The 22519-nt window shown below is 47.2% G+C and overlaps 1 protein-coding gene across 1 annotated transcript; it reads right to left on the reverse strand.

The window, feature by feature from the left end:
- Positions 1-92: 92 nt before the first annotated feature.
- Positions 93-8829, reverse strand: TMEM229A (transmembrane protein 229A). The gene is made up of 2 exons (XM_038751979.1): positions 8774-8829; positions 93-4286 (listed from the first exon to the last, which is right to left on the reverse strand). The coding sequence occupies exons 1-2, from the start codon at positions 8827-8829 to the stop codon at positions 2756-2758; spliced, it is 1587 nt and encodes a 528-aa protein (XP_038607907.1). The 3' UTR covers positions 93-2755.
- Positions 8830-22519: the final 13690 nt, after the last annotated feature.

Raw genomic sequence — 22519 nt, forward strand, 5'->3', positions numbered from 1 at the left:
TAGGTGACTTGTGAGACTTTACTGTTATGTTGCTATTAAGACCTATTATTAAAACTGCCAAATCAGAATTATACTGAGGCTCAAAAAGGCAAAATCTAGCTGCGTCAATTTGAAAGTTAGATAGTGTTATCAGCTACTTAGTATTTATATTTTGATATCCCTAATATCAACTTGCATCTTCTTCTCGGTGCTTTAGGCAGCATACTAATACCATTTTAAATATTTATGCCTCTATACAATTAGCTGGGCTAAACTGAATATACCCCTTTCAGACCCAAATGCTATGTTTCCCCGAGACTCAAATGTACTTAAAGGCATATCGGTTTATCCCGTCCCTCTGGCATAAATTCAGAATAGTAAAAGCTACCATCGATTTCAGCACCGAGTAGTACAGTGCTCTGGCACACAGAAGGCAACCCAATCACTATTGTTGTGGATGAGATGTGCCGGTCTCTGACCCGCATGAGTAATCCTCTTCTGCACTGACTCCACAAGTGGCTGTGTGCTGGAAAGAACCACCCACAAATACAGACAACCAGACTGTGTCAGTTCAAATAGGTTTCCTTGCCGCTCTGACTTGAGTCCTGTCAGGAGAAGGAAGAAACCGTGCAATGTATTCTTTGTTCTCACACCGACTACTTGAATTCAGTCAACTCATAATTTTCTTTGGCAGGGAAAATACAGTTAATGGAAACCCACATGTAATTCAAAAACACTGTTAAGCGGTTTCCATCTCGTTCCCAGCTTCTTCTATCAGACCTACTGATGAGTAGACATGGTGGCCTGTTCGTGCCTCACCTCTCCATCTCTGTCTGGTCTCTGGAGATCCCAAAGGCAGTGACCTGCCAGTCCACCAAGCTGGACCCCAGTAATATCTGCTCGGTGGTGAAGTATGGTTGCACATGAGGTCAGTTTGAAAGGTTATCATTAAAGTGACATTTGAAGCATGTATGTGCAAATTCTAGCACAGAGCAAGTGTTTACATTGGAATTGGGCCCATTTCAGGATGGGTACAGTTCCTAGTTGGGACTTTCAGGCCTCAGAATCCAGGAGTTGCCAAGCAACGAATGAGCCAACTGTTGAAGTGAAATAATTTTTTGATATTATTATTATTATTGTATTAAGGGCTATGTATCAAGCAGTGTTCTAAGCACTGGGATAGATACAAGACATCACAGTGAAAGTTTAGTTCTGTAGGCATAGGTTTCTTTTTTCAGAAATCCTTTAAAAGGTTTTTAATCGCATGACTGAAGACCACTAGGCTCCTTTTTATCCTCAGAGAAACTGAGCAAAACTTCTACCTTTCAGTGTTTACAGGACCAATGAACAGGATTGTGCCAATATCAGCAATTGGTCTTAATATGGTATACAGGCAGTTTGGACCCAATATTGTGTGCCAGTTGTTCTTTGCAAGACAGGTTAGCTTCAGGGAGTGGAAAGGGGTTAAGGTAATTTCTTTTTTTAAATGCTACTCTTCCCGAATTATTTGGATGTAGAAAGGTGGCACATTAGTGGAGTCTTAGGCAAAAGGAGCAATATTTTGTATAAGCATTTTTAGGTGTTGATACAAAGCCCCTGGGTACTGAAGATTTAAAGAGCAGGCTAGGCAGACTTACCTCAGTTATTACAGCCTACTCCACCTGCTTTTATATGTAAAAATCCAAAGTGCATTTTTAAGTAGACTCCTTTAATTTGGAGAGACAAGTATCATTCACCATCTCACTGAACTTAAGAACCTCCTTATAACTCACAAAAAGTAGTCACTGGCTCATAAAGCACAGTACCACACGGGGCCAACTCTGAGTCCACTAGCCTTAGGTTAAAGAGAACAGGTGATTTTCAATGTCATGACAGGAGACTACTTAAATGGGTATCTGAATCTACTATAGAACCAACAACTTTCATTTTCTTGCTTCGGGTAGACCATTCAAGTATTCTCTTTCCTACTAAGCACTGCTGAGAGTTTGCATGTGCACAGCCCTATGAAAACTTTTTTTTTTTCCTATTCACAGGCACTGGTCCCACTGAGAGGTACGAGTTTTGCCTTAATAATCCTGTGTTTTTGAAAACTCCAGGCATGAAGGAAACAAGATTTGATCCACTTTTAATACACTTGTGCATTTAAGGCTACTAAACTTGGAAAACAATCCAGTCCTAGATGGAGAGTAGAACGTACTAACACAAGGCGAGTCTTAGGGTTTTTTTTACAAGGGACTCCTTAGGTGGTATCTCCCAGAATGTATTTACACACGAGGGTCCATTCTCCTTCACTTATGTGCTAGACAAAGGCACTTGGATATCTGACAACAGTGCGTTTAAAATTCAAACACACACACACACACGTTTCTCGATACAAGGGCAGCGAACTCCATGAGGCAGTGATGATGTGGAAAACGAGGGCCTGATTAAAATTTCAATAAGCAACCCACTGGTGGGTTAAAAGGACGCCTCACCTACCTCTCCGAAACATTGGTCTCACCATTTAAAGAGCCTCTTCGGTGAAGAGGCCGCCCTGCCCCGGCCCTCTCCGAAGCAGGTGGTTGCACAGCTTTTTAAGGTACTAAGGTTGTGTCTGTTTTTAGTTTTCAACACTGAACAATCGTAAACACTCTGGCGTGTCATCCCGGCTTCGAAAAGATCCCTTTTCCAGGTGGTGTGCATAGGTGCCTAGCCCAGCCGGGAAAGTTTCAGGAGACTTTAGTAAAAGATATAAAACGTCGGGAATCTTTAGAAAAAGGCACGGCCCCCCTCCTCTTCAGCCTGGGGGGCGTCCAGTTTCCTTGGGAGGGAGGGCTCGGGGGTCGGGCGGGCAGCTCACCCTCCACAACACGTTGGAGAGCAGGTCCTGGTAGACGCTGAGGAAGATCCAGCCGGGCAGGTAGACCAGGGTGATGAGCCCCATGAAGTTGAGGGGGTAGTGGGAGTAGTCCCAGGAGCAGGCCCCGCAGCCTCGGAGCGCCAGCCCCCAGCCCAGCTCCCAGGCGTAGATGAAGAGCACGTAGAGCGGGACCCTCTGCCAGGCGGCCCAGCCGCGCCCGCGCTGTAAGTAGAAGTAGAGGCGCTCCACCACGAAGCTGCAGCTGCCGTACATGAAGAAGGACCACAGGGACGTGTGGCCGCTGGCCGGCCCGGGCCCCGGGCCCAGCACGTCGAAGAAGAAGGTGAAGAAGATCTCGTCCAGGAAGCCGTGCATCCCGAAGAAGAGGAAGCGGAGCGGGCCCGGGAGTCCCTCGTGGGGAGCGCTCGACGCCGGGGGAGGCTGCTGATGGAGATGAAGCTGGGGATGCTGCTCCTGCAGCTCTTGCTGCTGCTGCTGATGGAGATGCAGCTGGGGATGCAGCTCCTGCGGCTCTTGGTGCTGCTGCTGATGGAGATGCAGCTGGGGATGCTGCTCCTGCGGCTCTTGTTGCTGCTGCTGATGGAGATGCAGCTGGGGATGCTGCTCCTGCAGCTCTTGGTGCTGCTGCCGCTGCTGATGGAGATGCAGCTGGGGATGCTGCTCCTGCAGCTCTTGATGCTGCTGCTGCTGCCGATGGAGGTCCAACTGGGGATGCTGCTGCGGTTGCAGCTCTTGTTGCTGCTGCTGCTGCAGGTGCAGCGGGCCGGGCCCGGGTGGAGGGGCGCTGGGGGCGACCCCCGCCGGTTGCCACGGCCGCGGGCAGGTGTACTGCAGGCTCAGGAAGCCCTTGAGGAACACCTGGGAGAGGTAGAGGGCCAGCCCGTACTGGAGGGCCAGGTCGACCCCGGCCCCGGCCGGGCCCCCGGCGGCGGCCCCGGCTCCCCCGGCTCCCCCGGGCAGCAGGCTGAGAGCCCCCGCCGCCAGCGCCTGCAGGCCGACGTGGGCGGAGGGGAAGAGCAGGCCGTGGAAGGCCAGGGGACCGGCCGGGCAGCGGCGGCGCTGCAGGTAGACGCGCTCCAGGGCCAGGTGGGTGAGCGAGTGCAGCAGGCAGCGGAACGGGGACGAGAAGCCCAGCAGCCGCGGGTCCGGACGCCGCCCGAACCGCCGGCCGGCCGACAGCAGCACGTCCAGGGTCAGCCCGTGCATGCCGTAGAAGTACAGCCGCATCCAGGCCGGCAGCAGCGGGGCCTCCCCGGACGGCGGGCGGGACGCGCCAACGGGGCCAGCGGGGCTCCCCCCGTCCCGCCGTCCGGCCCGCCGCCCGGCCCGCCGCTCGGCTCGCCGCCGCATGCTGGGCGCCGCCGGCCGGGCCCGGACCTCCTGCCCGCGCCGGGCGGCGGGGAGGCCGGGGATGCCGGGGACCCGGGCGCGACGGGGGAGGCGCCTCCTGCGGCGGGGGACGGGCCGGGGGGTGGGGGGGGGGAGGGAAGCCGGGCCCCCCGCCCCGCCCCGCCCCGCCCCGCAGCGGGGAAGGGACCGGGGAGCGACGAGGCCAGCGCACCGTCCCGGCCTCGCCCAACGCTGTTGTCCCTGGTGTCCAGCCCCCGCCTCCTCCCTCTCCTATCCAGCTCCCTCGACACTGTCCTGCCCCATCTTCCCACCATTTGCCCCGTTCCAGCTCCCCTCTCCACTGCCCAGCCTCATCTGTCCATCTCAGCTCCCCTTCCCACTGTCCAGCCCCATCTTTCCCATCTCAGCTCCGCTTCTAACTGTCCAGCCTCATCTTTCCCCTTATCTGTCCAGTCCAATCTTCCCCCCTCTGTCCAGTCCCATGTCCTCTTCCCACCGTCCAGTCCCTGATCCACTTCCCACTCCCTTCTTCCCCCTCTGTCCAGTCCAAGAGTCCCTTCCCCCCTCCTTTGTCCACTCCCAGTTTCCCTTCCCACTGTCCAGCCCCATCCGCCTCCCTCTGTCCAGCTCCATCTTCCCCCATCTGTCCAGTTCCAGCTCCCCTTTGCCTCATCAAGCCCCATCTTCCCCCATCATCTGTCCCGTTCCAGCTCCCCTTTTCCACTGTCCAGCCCCATCTTCCCCCTCCTCTGTCCAATTCCATCTTTCTCCTCCTCATCTGTCCACTCCCAGCCCTCCTTCCTACGGCCCAGCCCCATCTTCCTCCCCTTCTCTGTCCAGTCCCAGCTTTCCCCTCCTCATCTGTCCTGTCCTAGCTCCCCTTCCCACTGTCCAGCCCCTATCTTCCCCCCATCCTTTGTTCAGCCTCATCTTCCCCCTTCTCTGTCCAGTCCCATCTTCCCCCATTCTCGTCTGTCCAGTCGCAGCTTCCCTTCCTAATGTCCAGCCCCATCTTTCCTCCTCCTCCTCTGTCCAGCCCCATCTTTCCCCTCCTCATCTGTCTACTCCCAGCTCCCCTTTCCACTGTCCAGCCCCATCTTCCCCCTCCTCTCTCTAGACCCATTACCCCCTCCTCATCTTCCCACTCCCAGTTCCCCTTTTTACTGTCTAGCCCCCTCTCCCCCCTTCTTCTGTCTAGTCCCATCCTTCCCCTCCTCATCTGTCTACTCCCAGTTCCCCTTCCTACTGTCCAGCCCCATCTTCCTCCCCTCCTCTGTCAAGTCCCATCTTTCCCCTCCTCATCTGTCCTGTCCCAGCTCCCCTTCCCACTGTCCAGCCCCCACCTTCCCCCATCCTCTGTTCAGCCCCATCATCCCGCTCCTCTGTCCAGCCCCATCTTTCCCTCCTCATCTGTCCAGTCCCAGCTCCCCTTCCCACTGTCCAGCCCCAGCTTGTCCCTCCACTATCTAGACCACAACCTTCCCTTTCCCCTCCCATTCTCTCCTATACCAATCCCAACTTCAAAAAATATTTCACTTCTTCCACCATTCCCTCCCTCCCCTCCCCTCCTTTTCCCTCCTCTTCCCTCCCCTCCCCTTTCCTCCCCTTCCCTTCAGTTCATACTCCCTGGTTGCTGGACTGGCAGATCTGTGTCAGGCTACAGGGCCTCTCTCTACTCTCCTCCCCAGCCTCCCCCCCACCCCACCCCACCCAAACAATGTGGCAGGGTTGAGGCAGCGTTGGGTGGGGAGGGATAAGCCAAGGCAGAGTCCTGACTGGGAGGGAATTCCTTGGTTGGGGGAAACAGGGCCAGATTCTGCTGGCACAGTGGCATGGCCCAGTGCCACCGACTTTGAGCTGTGGCCAGAGACCAAACTGCTCTGAATGGTCTGTGGCCATCCAACTGGGCTTTGGGTCCTGTGCAGGGCACAGCTTCTCCAGTGCCCTGAAGAGGCCCCTTCACTGGGCTCTGCTGACCCTTCCCCCCTCTTCTCTTCATTTCTACCCTCTGTCAGTTTCCCTCTGACCCCCTGCCCAGAGTTTGACCCCTCCTCTTGGTGCACTCTCTCTCTCCCTCTCTCTGTGTGTGTCTCTCTCTTTTTCTTTCTCTTTCTGTGTCTCTGGTCTCTCTTTTGCTTTCTCTCTCACTCTCTCCCCCTCCCTCCCCTTCAGGTCTCTTCTCTCTTTTACCTTCTGGCCTGTGTCAGGAGCCAGGTAGGTAGTTGCATGGGGGTCTTGGAGGTCTGGTGACTTCCAATCCTTATGTCTAGATGGAGAGTTAGGCAAGAAGGTACCCACATGCCAACTTATTTTACCCTTGTGGGGAAGGGGAAATGGGAGCTAAAGTCCTCGGGTGTTACTGCTGTTAGAGAGAAGTGGGGTTTGTGCTGGCCTGGCATCCAGGGGGTCCCCCAAGTGTTCCAGGCACAGAAGAGGGTCACTCAGCAGCCTCCCCATGCTAAAAACAGCACTGGAAGTCTCCTTTGGGGCTCAGAGCAAGGATGAATCCCCTTCCCCCCACCTTTTTTATAGTATTTGTTAACACACTGTGCGGCAGACACTGTACTAAGCACTGGGGTAGATACAAGATAAACAGGTTGGACGCAGTCCCTGTCCCACATGGGGCTCACAGTCTTGATCCCCCTTTTTATAGATGAGGTAGCTGAAGTGCAGAGAAGTGAAGTGACTTGCCCAAAGTCACACAGCAGACAGGTGGCTGAGCCAGAATGAGAACCCAGGTCCTCTGACTCCACTTTATCCACTAGGTCATGCTGCTTCTCAAACCTGCTGCTTCTCACCAAACCTGCTGCTTCACACCTCAGACATGAAAACTCTGGGTGGCAGTGGGTGGGCAGGCTGGTGCTTAAGCAGCAGCTGTAAGTGCAACACCCACTCTCCTTGACCCTGGCCCAAGGGGATCTATCCCCTGTGTTGTGACCCATGCCCATTCTCTTGGACTCCATCTTGGGTCTCCAGGCAGGGGTGGTGTTCCCTCACCGATCAGAACCAGAACTATGACACCTGGACAGCCACTGGGATGGGAGATTTGGGTCTGGAGCCCAGCCTTCTCCTTCCAGAATGGGAAAAGCCCATCCCTCTATCCCAGGGAGCCCACCTCCCCTGTGGTCTGCTGAGTCTCCTGCATGGGGCCTGGGCAGTGAGCACAAATCCGTGCATACGCCCCAGTAGTACCATAAAAAATTGTTATTCCATTGCCAATACGTTAGCTTAGCGGGTGGGAGGACATGGCTTCTTTTTGAATTCAGTATCTATTTGAGATTGTTTCTTAATTCCAGAAACTTCCTCCAAGTTCCTGGCCACAGGCCGGACCAGGCAGGCAGAGACTCTTAGTCAAGGGCAGGAGCTGCCAGGCAACAGTCCTGGGCATGAGCACCAGGCCCAGCCTTTAGAATGCCTAGGCATGAGATAGGCAGAAATGTCCCTCCCTCACTCTCCATCTCCTGAGCTGCTTTCTGGATTACCAGACTCTTTTCCCTGCCAGGGCAGAAGCCCGCATCAGCCTCCTCTTACTGCATCAGCCTTCTCTCTGATCTCCCATCCTCCTGTCTTTCCCTGCTTCCGTCTATACTTCACTCTGCTGCCCGGATTATCTTTGTGCAGAAACATTCTGGGCATGTCACTCCCCTCCTCAAAAGTCTCCAGTGGTTGCCTGTCAACCTATGAATCAAGCAAAAACTCCTCACTCTCGGCTTCAAGGCTCTCCATCACCTCGCCCCCTCCTACCTCACCTTCCTTCTCTCCTTTTTTTTTAAATGACATTTATTAAGCCCATACTATGTGCAAAGCACTGTTCTAAGCGCTGGGGAGGTTACAAGGTGATCAGGTGTCCCACGGTGGGCTCACAGTTTTAATCCCCATTTTACAGCTGAGGTCCCTGAGGTACAGAGAAGTTAAGTGACTTGCCCAAAGTCACACAACTGACAAGTGGCAGAGTCGGGCTTTGAACCCATGACCTCAGACTTCTTACAGCCCAGCCCACATCCTTCACTCCTCTGCCGCTAACCTCCTCACTGTGCCTCATTCTCACCTGTCCCGCTGTCGACCCCTGGCCCACGTCCTTCCCCTGGCCTGGAATGCCCTCCCTCCACACATCCGCCAAACTAGCTCTCTTCCTCCCTTCAAAGCCCTACTGAGAGCTCATCTCCTCCAGGAGGCCTTCCCAGACTGAGCCCCCTTCGTCCTCTCCTCCTCCCCATCACCCCCCTGCCCCACCTCCTTCCCCTCCCCACAGCACTTGTATATCTTTGTACAGATTTATTACTCTATTTAATTTACTTGTACATATTTACTATTCTATTTATTTTGTTAATGATGTACATATAGCTACAATTCTACTTGTTCTGATGGTTTTGACACCTGTCTACATGTTTTGTTTTGTTGTCTGTCTCCCCCTTCTAGACTGTGTGCCCGTTGTTGGGTAGGGACGGTCTCTATATGTTGCCGACTTGTACTTCCCAGGCATTTAGTACAGTTCTCTGCACACAGTAAGCGCTCAGTAAATACAGTTGAATGAATTAATGAATCCAGGGGTTTGGAGCTCTTCTATTATTGAGTGACATTTACACTTGAATTTTCCCAGAAGACAGTTGCACCAAACACAGGTGTGGGGTACTGCCCATCGTCTCATTAAGCATGGAAAGGATAGGAGAGTGGGCACAAAGGAAGCACATCTGAAAGGGCTGTCGTCTTAGCACTTAGTGCAGTGCCTCAGCCTTTAGTACAGTGTGTGGCACATAGCGTTTAACAAATACCATCATTATTATTATTATTATTCACTTGAGCTCCATCATTTCTGAAGTGAAATTAACATTCAAAAGTCACTCTGGGCCATTGGAGGTAAGCCCTGAACAAACTGGGTTTGGTTCCATTTCGTTAGGCTGGATGGTGCCTGGTGAGATTGTGTTTCCCCTTTCTGAGCTAGGGAAAGGAAGAGAAGCTGCAGGGTAAGGCAGCATTTCCCCAACGTTTTTCTTTGTCCTGTGGGATTCCACTGAAGGGCAAGGCTTGTATCGTTCTGTGGGAGCATGCTTCGGTGTTTTTGGGTACAGGCCCTTGCATGTGCCAGCCAATTAAAGATGGCAGATTCCCATAGTGCCTTGGGGGACCAGCTGGGGCACATCACCTGGGAAGCAACAGGGCTCCCGGGCTCTTCCCTTGATTATCCCCATCGGTATTTCACTCCCCCCTCAAGAGACCTCAGTTCCTCCGTCTCCTGTAGACTATGGAGTGAATCCCCCTTCCAGCCTGGTAAGGATAGTGGGCAGATCGATTGTGTTCTAGAACAGCACAAAGAAGACTAGTGCTCACTGGGTGTGTGGGGGCACAGAGTGGGCACGTTTTTGAGCCCAAAACAGTGGCTCAAAACAGTACCTCAGCACTGCTATTCATTGAGCATCAAAGGTCAACTTGAGGCTGAATAAAAATTGGAAGAAGCCCTGCTCTTTACTCAGAAGACTTGCAGTCTAAAGCAGGTTAGAAAGAAACTTCAACAATATGGTATTTTCACGAAAGCCGCTTTTATTTTCCTTGAAAAACTGATGCAAATTTTTATTCTGTACTCTCTCAAGTGCTTAGTACAGTGGTCTGCACACAGTAAGTACCCAATAAATATGACTGATGACAAATAATAATAATTGTGGTAGTCGTTAAGTACTTACCAAACGCCAAGCACTGCACTAAGCATTGGGGTAGGTACAAGATCATCATGTCGGACACAGGATAAGGACAATCTCTGTCCTGTATTAGGTTTATGGACTAAGGGAGAGAGAAAACAGGAATTGAACCTCTGTTTTACAGATGAGGTAATTGAGGCACAGGGAAGTTGAGTGACTTTCCCAAGTTCACACATCAGGCAAATGGCAGAGGTGGGATTAGAAGCCAGGTCCTCTGACTCTCAAATGTGGACTCTTTATTATTATTATTATTATTATTTTAATAATAATATGCATGTTAATATAATAATAATGTTCTTGCTATATGCCAAGCAGTAGGATAGGTATAAGATAATCAGGCCTTACATGGGGCTCACAGTCTAAGTAGATGGGAGAACAGGTATTGAATCCCCATTTTGCAGATGAGGGAACTGAGGCACAGAGAAGGTATGTGACTTGACCAAGGATACACAGCAGGCAAGTGGCCAAATTGGAATTAGAACTCAGGTCCTCTAATTCTCAAACCCGGGGTCTTTCCCCAAGCTATGGGGCTTCTGTAGCATTAGGTTGATTGCATAATTATTACTTTAATAAAGAAGTACATCCATACCACAGTCTACCCTTGCCCCTATTTTGAGTTGTATTTACTGAGTTCCAAACCCCTTTCTGTTAGTAAGTACGTCCAAGAGTTTAAAGCATTCAAAAAGCCTGTGGTCCAGAAAAAAATTAACGGAGGCCATTTCTGAAGGGTCACCTCCTGGAGATCTGGCTCTATTAATAGAAAAAAAAAAAACCCTCCCAAACTAGACCACTCATTTCTCAAGACCTGAACTGGTGCAAAGAAGTGAATCTTTATGGTGCAGGGGGATAGCAGATGTGGGGTGGGAAGGAGGAAAGAAGAAAAGATTTAGCTTCTGATATATTTCAGTAGCTTACAGTTTTGCTTCTAATCAAAAACCAACACCAGAATAGAGAGGAAACTCTCTTTTGTAAATCCTTTGTTTCTGAGAGAGCTGTGAGGCACTGGCATGGGAGAAAGAACACAAAGAAGACTTTATGTTGGGGTGTCTGAAAGGGCCTCTTAACTAACAAAAGCATTTAAAATATACTCACATATAGAGGCTGGGGACTGGGGGAGGGAGGGTGAGGGGAAGACAGAGGGTGCTGAATATTGGCTTTGTATGAGGGAAGAGTTTGTTGAAAATGCATTCTCAGCGGTACTTACTGAGCACCTCCTGAATTCAGAGTGTTGTACTAAGTGCTTGGGCGAGTGCTCCAGAAGCAAATGACAGGGCTTGCAATCCACCTGTCATTAAATGCTCATCCCGGGACATCCTGGGTTCATCCAAACCAAAGTGAAGCCAACAGAAAAGGGTGCTGCTGAGACTCATAGAGAGGATTCAAGGACTGTGAGGAAAAATTCAGGAACTGGGCGTATTCCTTCCAGGCTCGTGAGCCTCCAACTCTTCAGGCACTTTGAGGGGGAGCAGGTTGGGAAGACCACCTGAAGGAAGAACCACCTGAAGGAAGAGTGAATGGGTCATGCCAGCCTCTTCTCCATGCCGTCTTGGGAACCGGAGTGTATCGCTGAAAGCACATTGCAAAATAGCATCTGGAGATCTGAAAGTGCACTCTGAGATGAGGTCAAGGGTAAAGGGAGAACCTGCTCCCTTCCTGTTCCCTCCTTCTCTTATTTCTGGAAAGGAATGTTTTGGGGAGTAGCAGTGTGATTGCAGTCCCCCTGAAAGGCCCTGATAAATCCCCTGGGTTCCTAGGCCATGCTGAGCCCCACTGGTCTGTGAAACCAAACCTCTGAAAGAGGAGGTCTCTGAAAGAGGAGGCGACAGGGAGTCTTTTTTATGATATTTGTTAAGCACTTACTATGTGCCACAAAGGCACTGTACTAAGCATTAGGGTAGATGCAAGTTAAGCAGGTTGGGCACAGTCCCTGTCCCACACAGAACTCACAGTTTTAATCCCAATGTTACAGATGAGGTAATGGGCACAGATAAATTAAGTGATTTGTCTAAGGACGCACAGAAAGCAAGTGGCAGAGCCATCATTAGAACCCAGGTCCTTCTGATTTCCAGGCCCTTGCTCTATCTACTAGGCAACACTGCTTCTCATTGGGAATCTCATAGTCTTCCTAGGGATCTTCCAGAAGATGAAGGATTGTTATTCCTGGTGACTATCTTAAGTCACTTAGGGTGGTGTGGTCAGGGAGCATTTAGATTAGCATTAAAGCAGAATTTCCAAGGTAGGTATTTTAAATAATAATGTATTTATGAGAAGCAGCAAGGCTTAATGGAAAGAGCGTGGGTCTGAGGTCAGAGGGTCTGGGTTCTAATTCCGGAAATACCACTTGTTTGCTGTGTGTCCCTGGGCAAGTCACTTAACTCCTCTGTGCCTCAATTCCTCACCAGTAAAATGGGGATTAAAACTGTGAGCCCCATGTGTCCATCTACCTTAATGCTTAGTGCAGTGCCTGGCGCATAGTAAGGACTTTTATTCATTCACTGATGTCTGTCTCCCTCTCTAGACTATAAGCTTGTTGTGAGCAGGGAACGTGTCTGCTAATCCTGTTGTACTATGCTCTCCCAAGTGTTCAGTACAGTGCTCTGCACATAGTAAGTGCTCAATAAATGCTACTGATTAACAAATACCAGAAAATTTTTTAAAAAGTTGCTAGGTAAAGCTAGGGAGCCTCTCTTCAAAGAGGTAAAATTAGAATGGATTCTCTCTAATCTCTTTGGAATAGCTAGGTATGCAGTCGCCTGAAGGCAGAGTGATGGGTTGGATGTCTTCTCAGGAGCTCCCAATGCTATGGTTCTCTGATTTTTAGCATCCTTGACCCTGTCAAAAGGAGTCAACTGCAAAACAGTTACACTTCCACTGAAGTATATAGTTTTTGCCCAATGCAGAATGGAGCAGATCCATATAAATAAAGTAAAAATAGTATTTCATTAATTGCTTACTATGTGCTGAGCACTGTACTAGTGCAGTGGTAGATACATCATCATCATAACGTGAACAGAAGGTGAACCGTGAAACCTTTGGCCTCAAAAAGTTCACCCTCCCTTCCCCATTCTGACTTGTTCTTTGTACTTAGTAAGTGCTTGGTACATTGCTCTGTGCACAGTAAGTGCTCAGTAAATAACACTGATTACTCTTCAAACTGAATAAATGTCAGGTCTCCAGCCTTCTCAGGTTGGCCAAGCCACTGGAGATTCCAAAGAGGGAATCTAAATGCAGAACTATTAACTCTGTTGGGCTGCCCCTGAAGACAGGGGCATGGGATTGGTGGATTTTGGAGAGCTTTTCTTCATTTTTGCTATGCAGGAGTCTCTCTGAATCTACGAACTGCTCAAGTAGAGCCATCTGCTTTTCTTATGCAGAGAAAATGATATGGATAGCAACTCCAGGTGCTTAATGATTAAATTAACTCCTGTCTCAGACCCTGTTATGTAGTAATCAAGTTAGAAAGAGAATATGCATTTTCCTCTTTGCTTGGACATAACTTTGCTATGGTTTGGGCTTATTTAATTATTTGGTTCATGCTTTTGTTGAATGCCTGCTCAATTTCTGTGTCTTTCTGTCTAGGTCAGCTCAGTCTGTGGGCTCAGAAGCTTCTAAAGGGCATCATCATCAATAACATTGATTGAGTGCTGACTGGGTGCAGAGCACTAGGCAAAGCACTTAAGAATAAAAGAGTTAAGCACATAGATACTCACTCCACTCCCACAGCACTTAATACATGTCTTTCAATAAATCAGTAGTATTTATTGAGAGCTAGCTAGCACTGTACTATGTGCTTGGGCAGGTTCAATACAGCAGAATTAGCAGACACCTTCCCTGCCCATAACAAGCTTACAGTCTTATACTCAGTTGCTTCCCCATCAGGTAATTTATTTAAATGTCTCTCACTTCCCTAGATTGAAAGCTCCTTTTAAGGTAGGGGTCTACTTAATCTATTGTACTCTCCCAAAGACTTACTACAGTGCATGGCTAAATCGATGAATTATATTGATTGATTGATTAAAAGGCACAGGCCTTGACCTTGAAGGAGATACAGTCCAGTGGGAGGAGATGAGCAGACATTAAGTGCCCCAAGTGCAATAGGTAAAAGTGGAACAACAGAGATGTATTTGATGAAAAAGTAAGTAAATAAACAGATATACCCAGACGGTTACGGTGACCATTATGTAGAGGTGTAGATAGGTGAGGATTGGTCAGGGAATACATCTCAGAGGTCGTTTTTTAAGAAGGCCTTTGAAGGTGTAGAGAGAGGTATGTAATTTGGCAGAACTGAGTAGAGAGGGAGACCCGTGCAAAGGGAAAAGGTTGGTGAATCATATTAAATGCTTGCAGTGTCCCCACTCCACCGCTCCACACAGACAGGGGATTCATAAATGGCTGGTCATGATGGTGAAGATGATGATGACAAGGATGATAGTGAAGTGAGGGTGGTGTTGAAAATGAGAGGATGGGGATGGTGGGGATGGTGATGGATTACTATGCTAATAATCTTTCACTAGCTAAGAAGTCACTTGGCTAAAGAACTCATAAAGAAAGCCCCAAGGCATTCATTGCTTGCTGCAATGAAAATGAACTTGCTTTGGAAGCAACTGAAGGACTATTGTGTTTTTACCATATCATTTTTTTTCTGAATCAGTGAAAGGAATTTGAATCATTTAATTTTACCCTGTAGGATAAAATGAATCTGCAAACAAAATATGTTCATTGGATCAATAGTACAGAATAAATAATCTGTGATATTCCCCATGCCCCTTATAGAGAATGAAATTTTAACTAAACCAAACCCTTTAGGTGTGTATTTGAAATTTTCATAATTGGTAAAACAAAAATACACAAGCAAGCTATTGATTGCATTTGAATGAAAAATAACAGTTTGGGGTTAGAGTTCATTTACCTTCCTATTCCATACTGGGCAAACTCCCAGACAGACACACCCACAGGCGTGCACACACCACACACACAGACACACCCACCCTACCACCCCTGCCCCCTAGATTGACTAAGAAGATTCTCTCTGGGCTGGAACGAACTCCCCCTCCATATACACCAGACCACCACTCTCCCCACCCTTAAAGCCTTTTTGAGATCACATCTCCTCCAAGAAGATTTCCCAATTAAGCCCTCTTTCCTCAGCTCCCTCTCCCTTCTGCGTTGTCTATGCACTTGGATCTGTGACCTTTGGTCTTTTAATATTCACCCCTCAGCACTTAGGAGCATATCTATAAATTATATATTGTAATTTATTTATATTAATGTCTGTCTCCCCCTCTAGTCTGTAAGCTCATTGTGGTCAGGGAACACGTCTACTAATTCTGTTGTACTCTCCCAAGCACTTAGTGCAGTGATCCACACAATAAGTGCTCAATAAATACCACTGATGATGTGTAAAAATATGGATTGGTCTTCATGAATCAATCACTTGTTTTTTCTTTCCTACTCATGTGCCTTCATCTTCCTTGCATGAAATTAAAGGAAGGACCTGCCATTTCTAGCACGGTTTTGGGAGTAGCAGAGTTACATTTAAAGATATTTTCACAAAATGGACCTGCCTAAAGTGGCATAAATCTTTCAGAAGCTTTGGCCCATCATATTTTCATAGCTTTTGCTGAACTTGATGTTATTCTGTTAGCCAGTTTATTGGGGATGAAGCCTGCCTGTTGTCATTGGGTGAATGTTGAAAAAACCACACTCTGCTGTTAAATTCTGCTGGGATGACCTTACTTCAGTGAAAGCTACAATAGCTGGTGTCCTATGGGTTTTTTTTCCTGTAATAAGTTTGAGCGAAGGAAAGGAAAAAAAGCTAAATATAAGCACAATCTTCTCCCCTCGTGTTCTTCTCCAAAGGTTATAATGCTTACTGATCATTAATGAAGGGATTAATGGAATCACGCTACTCAGTTTTATTTAAGGCTGAAAATTATTTATAGGCACTAGATTGGTTTCCTTAGATTACACTGCAGCTAGCTATATTTTTATCTGATTTACTGAAGGGTATGTAGGATGGAGAAATTAGTTCTCAAATTCATCTCATTCATCTCCCAGGAGTACAGTTGAAAGAATTACTTTTGAAAAAGAAATTGAATTAAGTATTTTTATTAAGCCTTAAAGGTATTCAGTGTTTAAGTTCATTTTATGAGTTATTCTTTTTTAATTTTAAAATGAGAGATTCAGTGTTTTTAGAAGCTTGTTAATTTCACTTCTGAAAATACACAGAAACATTATTTATTAGCTCTTCAGAAGATCACAGTCCTAAGAACTGAAACATTTGTTTCAGAAGTAAATATTTGAAGTTTATCTCAACAAATAGTACCAAAGTAGGAATGTTCTTTTCATCTGGAACTAAAGAAATATTAGCTGTATATGGGGATCTTAGGAAAGTCAAACACTGCAAATATTCATGTGGGATAGCTTCTTGTCTTCCATCACTCATCTTCTCCAACCCTCCTCTGCCCAAGAGTCTGTAGTGGTAATAGTAGATTGTCAGATTCCAGAGGGCAGGATCCTGCCTACTTTTTTGTACTATCCCAAGTGCTAGCACAGAGTTCTGCACTCAGAAAGCACTTAATAAATACGATCGATGAACTGTTTGATTGATTGGCAGTAGGAGGAGGAGGAGTGTTTTTATTGAGCTTCTATTGGATGCAGTGCACTCTATTAAGCACTGGAGAAAAGCAACAGATGCACAAGACGTTCCCTGCCTAAAAGGGGTTTATGCTCTAATAGGGGAGATAGATACAAAAACGTTTTCAAAACGTGGAATCAGAACAAGAAATTGAATGTACCGTCGGATATAAATGAATTAAAGGGCTGAGGATGGTCGTAAGGCAGTGTATAAGGGTATATCAATCAATGGTGTTTATTGAGCACTTAATGTGTGCAGAACACCATACTAAGTGTTTAGCACTGTACTATATATACGTGTCAGTCAGTCCATCAATTGTAATTATTGAGCATTTACTGTGTGCAGAGCACCAAACTAAGTATATATGTAAGTGTGTATATCAATGCTGGAGGTGGCTGGTTAGATTGATTCAACTCATGATGGTGGGAAGTAATGGAGAAGGCCTTGCTGGAGAAGGTAGGGTTTCAGGAGACCTTTGAAGTTAGGGATTTTTGTCTCTCTCTCTCTACTAAACAGTAGAGAGAGAAAGAGAACAGTCTCTAGAACAGTGCTTTGCATGTAGTAAGCGCTTAATAAATGCCATCATTATTATTATTTATTATTACTACTAGATCATAAACTCCTTGAGAACAGACGTTATGTCTACTCTATTATGTCATCCCAAGTGTCATGCTGTGCACACAGTAGGCTCTCAATCAATGCTAATGTTTGGTTGATAAGTTGGGGAGAACTGTGATCTGGTGGATTTGGGTGGGGAAGGAGTTCCAGAAGCAGCATGGGCCAGAGGATAGAGCGTGGGCTTGGGAATCAGAAGGATCTGGGTTCTAATGATGGCTCCACCATTTGTCTTCTGTGTGGCCTTGGACAAGTAACTTAACTTTTCTGTGCCTCAGTTATCGCATCTCTGAAGTTCTGAAGTAATGGGGATTACGACTCTGAAGTTCTGCCTCCAGAGATACATACAAAGGCAGGATGAATGAATGAATGCAGGAGGCCTTTCCCATCACTAGGTCAAGCTGTCAGGCATAAAATTGGGCTAGGTTTAGTTTCTGAGGCTCTTCGAGAAGCTACGCTTTCCCAGATAAAAAGAAGCATACACTAAATGAGAGGTCAAACCATCACAAAATCTCTCAGCTAGTGGGAGAAAATTGCTGGCTTCAATGTGGTAAATATAAACTCCAGCCAAATATGTCCATGAGAATAACCAGTGGGATAGATCAAGTAAGTCCCCTGGCCTGGCATTCCGCTTCCTGGAATAACTAGGACCATTATCCTCCGGAACAATCAATACACAAAGGACAGAACCCAGTGTTCCCTCCAAAAATACACTTCTATCAAAGCGAATGGAGAAGAGATTCTTTTATGATCCTTGTTTGTGATCTATCAAGTTGAAAAGGTATAAACCTTATTTGTCATTTATATTTGGCAATAATTTCCCTTAGGCTTTTAAGAGTTGTTCAAATCCTTTCTAAATACTATGCAAGCCTCACCTCCTCCAAGAAGCCCTTCCAGACTACCCTCCCCTGGTTTCAGTAATTCTACTCTCTTCAGCAAGTCCTTTCCCTCCTCCACTGCCTTTGTATGTGCATGTGTATTTGTGGATGTATATTTGTACCTACCTGGTTTAGAGAAGCAGTATGTCTTAGTGGAAAGAATGTGAGCCTGGGAGTCAGAGGACCTGGGTTCTAGTCCCAGCTGTGTAGGTTGCCTGCTGTAGGACCTTGGGCAAGTTATTTAACTTCTCTCTGTCTCAGTATCCTCATCTGTAAAATGGGGATTACATACCTGTTCTCCCTCTTACTTAGATTATGAGCCCAATGTGGGACACGAACTGTTTGACCTAATTAGCTTGTTCCTGCCCCACTGTTTAGAACAGTGCTTGTCACATAGAAAGCACTTTAAATATACCACAATTATTGTTAGTGTTATTATCATTTATTATTGACCCAATAGACTGTAAGTATCTTGAAGGCAAGGGCTGTACTTCCTTCCTTTGTACACTGTAGTAGTGTCTAGGTCAGAGTGCTGCTCACAGTAGCTGCTCTGTAAATGTTTGGCATTAGTTTTGAAGCCAATACTGTCTCCATTGTCAGCTAAGACTAGGTCTACACCAGGTCAACAACTCATTTCTGGCCAGCTGTTCACCATCAAGTGTGTAAATGTCTGCTGAACACAACCGTGTTAATTATGGAACTTTTTGTGTCTCCTAAATTACTTGGATTAGTGCTGACTTTTTTTGTTTTTGTTTTCTTAACGGTATTTGTTAAGAGCTTACTATGTGTTAAGCACTGTTCTAAATGCTGGGGTAAAAACAAGTTAATAAGACCAGATACAGTCCTTGTCCCACATGATGCTCACAGTCGAAGTAGGAGGGAGAATAGAAGTGCTCCAGTGAGCGTGTGTAAACAAGGGAAGGTTTATGGGAAACTTCTTCTAGTCAAACCACAGGATGAATGTGAGTGGAGGCAGCCTGTCTCCTATTAGCTGCCAAGAGTCACCTTGTGTCTCTCCCACAGACACTCGTTTCTTGTTTCTAATACTTCCCAAGAAGACTGTATAACATGATGTCGGATCTGTTACTCCCAGCCTGATGGAGTGATTGGAAAAGGGAAGGAAGCCTAAAGAATCCATTGTCAGACAAACCTGAGCAGATAAAAAATATCAGGGTGTTAGAGAGGGGTTTGGATGAATTTATCAATATGAAAATGGGCTCCTCTCCCACTGCAACCCAGCCCTCAAACTTCAATCAATCTATCAATGGTATTTATTGAGTGCTTACTATGTGCAGAGCACTGAGCTAAGCACTTGGGAGAGTACAATATAATGTAGTTGGTAGATATGTTCCCTGCCCACAAGGAGCTTACACCCCCAACTGCTCACGGTGCTTTGATCTTATCTCTGTCACCATCTACCCATTGCTCACACCTTCTCTCCTGCCTGGATCTTCCTTCCCGTGTATATCCAACACACCACTGTTCTCCCCATCTCCAAAACCCTCCTAAAATCTTATCTCTTCTAAGAAGCCTTCCTTGACTAACACCTCAGTTCCCCATTCTATTCATACCCTCTTCATTGCCTGATCACTTGGGTTGGTACCCCTTGAGCATTTTGTTACTCACCTGATCCCCACCCCCACAGCACTTAAGTCCGTATCCTTATGCTTGCTGCCTCCTCTATCTCTAGTTTATTTTAATGTCTTTCTCACCCACTAGATTGTGAGCTCCTCAAGGGCAGGGATCATGTTCATTCATTCATTCAGTCATATTTATTGAGCACTTACTGTGTGCAGAGCACTGTACTAAGCGCTTGAGAAGTACAGGTTGGCAACAAATAGAGACGGTCCCTACCCAACAGCGGGCTCACAATCTAGAAAGGGGAGACAGACAACAAAACAAAACATATTAACAAAATAAAATAAATAGAATAGTAAATATGTACAAGTAAAATAAATAGAGTAATAAATCTGTACAAACATATATACAGGTGCTGTGGGGAGGGGAAGGAGGTAGGGTGGGGGGGATGGAGAGGGGGAGAGGAAGGAGGGGGCTCAGTATGGGAAAGCCTCCTGGAGGAGGTGAGCTCTCAGTAGGGCTTTGAAGGGAGGAAGAGAGCTAGCTTGGCGGATATGCAGAGGAAGGGCATTCCAGGCCAGGGGGAGGACATTGGCTGGGGATCAATGGCAGGACAGGAGAGAATGAGGCACAGTGAGGAGGTTAGCAGCAGAGGAGCAGAGGTTGGGGGCTGGGCTGTAGAAGGAAAGAAGGGAGGTGAGGTAGGAAGGGGCGAGGTGATGGAGAGCCTTGAAGCCGAGAGTGAGGAGTTTTTGCCTGATGCGTAGGTTGATTGGTAGCCACTGGAGATTTCTGAGGAGGGGAGTAACATGCCCAGAGCGTTTCTGCACAAAGATGATCCGGGCAGCAGCGTGAAGTGTAGAATGAAATGGAGAGAAACAGGAGGATGGGAGATCAGAGAGAAGGCTGATGCAATAATCCAGTCGGGATAGGATGAGAGATTGAACCAGCAGGGTAGCGGTTTGGATCGAGAGGAAAGGGCGGATCTTGGCGATGTGGCAGAGGTGAGACTGGCAAGTTTTGGTGATGGATTGGATGTGAGGGGTGAATGAGAGAGCGGAGTCGAGGGTGACACCAAGGTTGTGGGCTTGTGAGACGGGAAGGATGGTAGTGCCATCAACAGTGATGAGAAAGGCAGGGAGAGGGTACAGTTTGGGAGGGAAGATAAGGAGTTCAGTCTTGGATATATTGAGTTTTAGGTGGCGGGCAGACATCCAGATGGAGATGCCTTGAAGGCAGGAGGAGACAAGAGCCTGAAGGGAGGGAGAGAGAGCAGGGGCAGAGATATAGATTTGGGTGTCATCAGTGTAGAGATCGTAGTTGAAGCCGTGGGAGCGAATGAGTTCAACAAGGGAACTCATGTCTTACTTTCTCAAGAATGTAGTACAGTTTTCTGAATTCAGTAAGCATCAATGAATGCCATGCAGATAGAGGGCAACAAGCACACGATTCCTCCTAGCCTACACTTTTGGACACGGAGTACTGGGCTTCTTGGGCCAGTGGCCTGACCCATAATGGCAGTACTGATGGTCTGGTGATTTCAGTGTCTTGAAGGAGAGGATGAAGGTTCCAAGCCGAGAGATCATTGCCTGGAAGACTGGCCCAAAGGCAAGACAGAAACAGCATGGCAATTATTTGGGCTATAAAATCTCACTGAATAATTTTTTTAGAAATGCCAAGGGCCACACAATAAACAATTAACAAACAATAAAATTATAAAGGCATTTATTAAATATAGAACCCTTCAAATCATACATATACTGTACAAAAGACAAATATGCTTTTTCACGATCGATGTGATATATCTATATATGTGAACAATATGTTTTTCATGTATTTATCAGAGCTTCGGCTGGACAGAGGTAGAATCAATTGGGTAGGAGAAGGGAGTAGAGTGAGAGAGGAAAGATTCCTGCAGAGTCAAGTAGATGGTTGTGGGCAGGGAATGTGTCTGTTTAATGTTACATTATACTCTCCCAAGCACTTAGTTAAGTGCTCTGTAAACACTCAATAAGCACAACTGAATGAAAGTAAAAAGAGTCAAGTAGGAGACGAGGAATTTTGATGTGATCAAAGGCAATCAATCAATCAATGATATTTATGGAGCACATACTGTGGGCAGAGCACTGTACTAAATGCTTGGGAGAGTATAATGCAATAGAGTTGGTGGACGAATCTGCTGATATGCTGTGTGACCTCAGGGGTGTCACTTAACCTCTCTGCTTTCCCTGTTGTAAAATGCAGAAAACAATTCCTGCCCCTCCCTGTGCAAAGAGGTTTTGGGAGGGTGAATAGAAAATCATCCACAAGAAAATCCTTCAGAGAAAAACAAAGTGTTCAGTAAATTAAGGCTGAGAGGGGCTGCTGAGCTGGATACAGACTGGGACAGAAAAGCCTCCGGAAAAAAAAAGCCTGCAGAGTACGCAGAAGTGGCAGTTGTGGTGATGGATTGGAGCGGCAAGTGGTCCTGAGACGGAGACCGTGGAGAAAGCCAGGTGCCAGAGTCCTACTTCTAGTGCTCCACAGCCCCCTTCCCTTGCTCTTTCAGCTAAACCCACAGGGTATGACTCAATTGTGGCTGCCAGAGAGGGCAGAGGCAAGGGGAGGAGCTAGACTCTTGGCGTTGCTAGGGTCGAGCTCTGTTATAGAATCTGAAAATCCTCAATGTGACCAACTGATCCAAAATAGCATTCTTCATCAATTCAGGATCTAGTGTGACTTCCAGTCGTGTCTTCGGGCACTGTGTTTGAATGGGTGTCAGCGGAGATCAGAATATTATGGTGTATGTTTGTTTTCCTTCAAGATATTGCTCAGCTGGTTTGAGGCAGCCCAGTTAATTGCAGTTATTTGAGGACACGGCATTGTGTGTTTGCAGATGATCGTGCTTGCATATGGCAATTCAGGCTCTGAGAAATTGGCAAGAGTAGAG

Source organism: Tachyglossus aculeatus, chromosome 10, assembly GCF_015852505.1.
Source record: "Tachyglossus aculeatus isolate mTacAcu1 chromosome 10, mTacAcu1.pri, whole genome shotgun sequence".
NCBI classification, from domain to species: Eukaryota; Metazoa; Chordata; class Mammalia; order Monotremata; family Tachyglossidae; genus Tachyglossus; species Tachyglossus aculeatus.

Excerpts from the sequence above, each read along its gene's own strand:
- TMEM229A (XM_038751979.1), bottom strand. The coding sequence starts at position 8,829 with ATGGGCAGTACCCCACACCTGTGTTTGGTGCAACTGTCTTCTGGGAAA. Across the intron at positions 4,287-8,773 it reads TCTTCTGGGAAAATTCAAGT|GAGGCGCCTCCCCCGTCGCG; the intron begins GTAAATGTCACT and ends CCCCCGCCGCAG.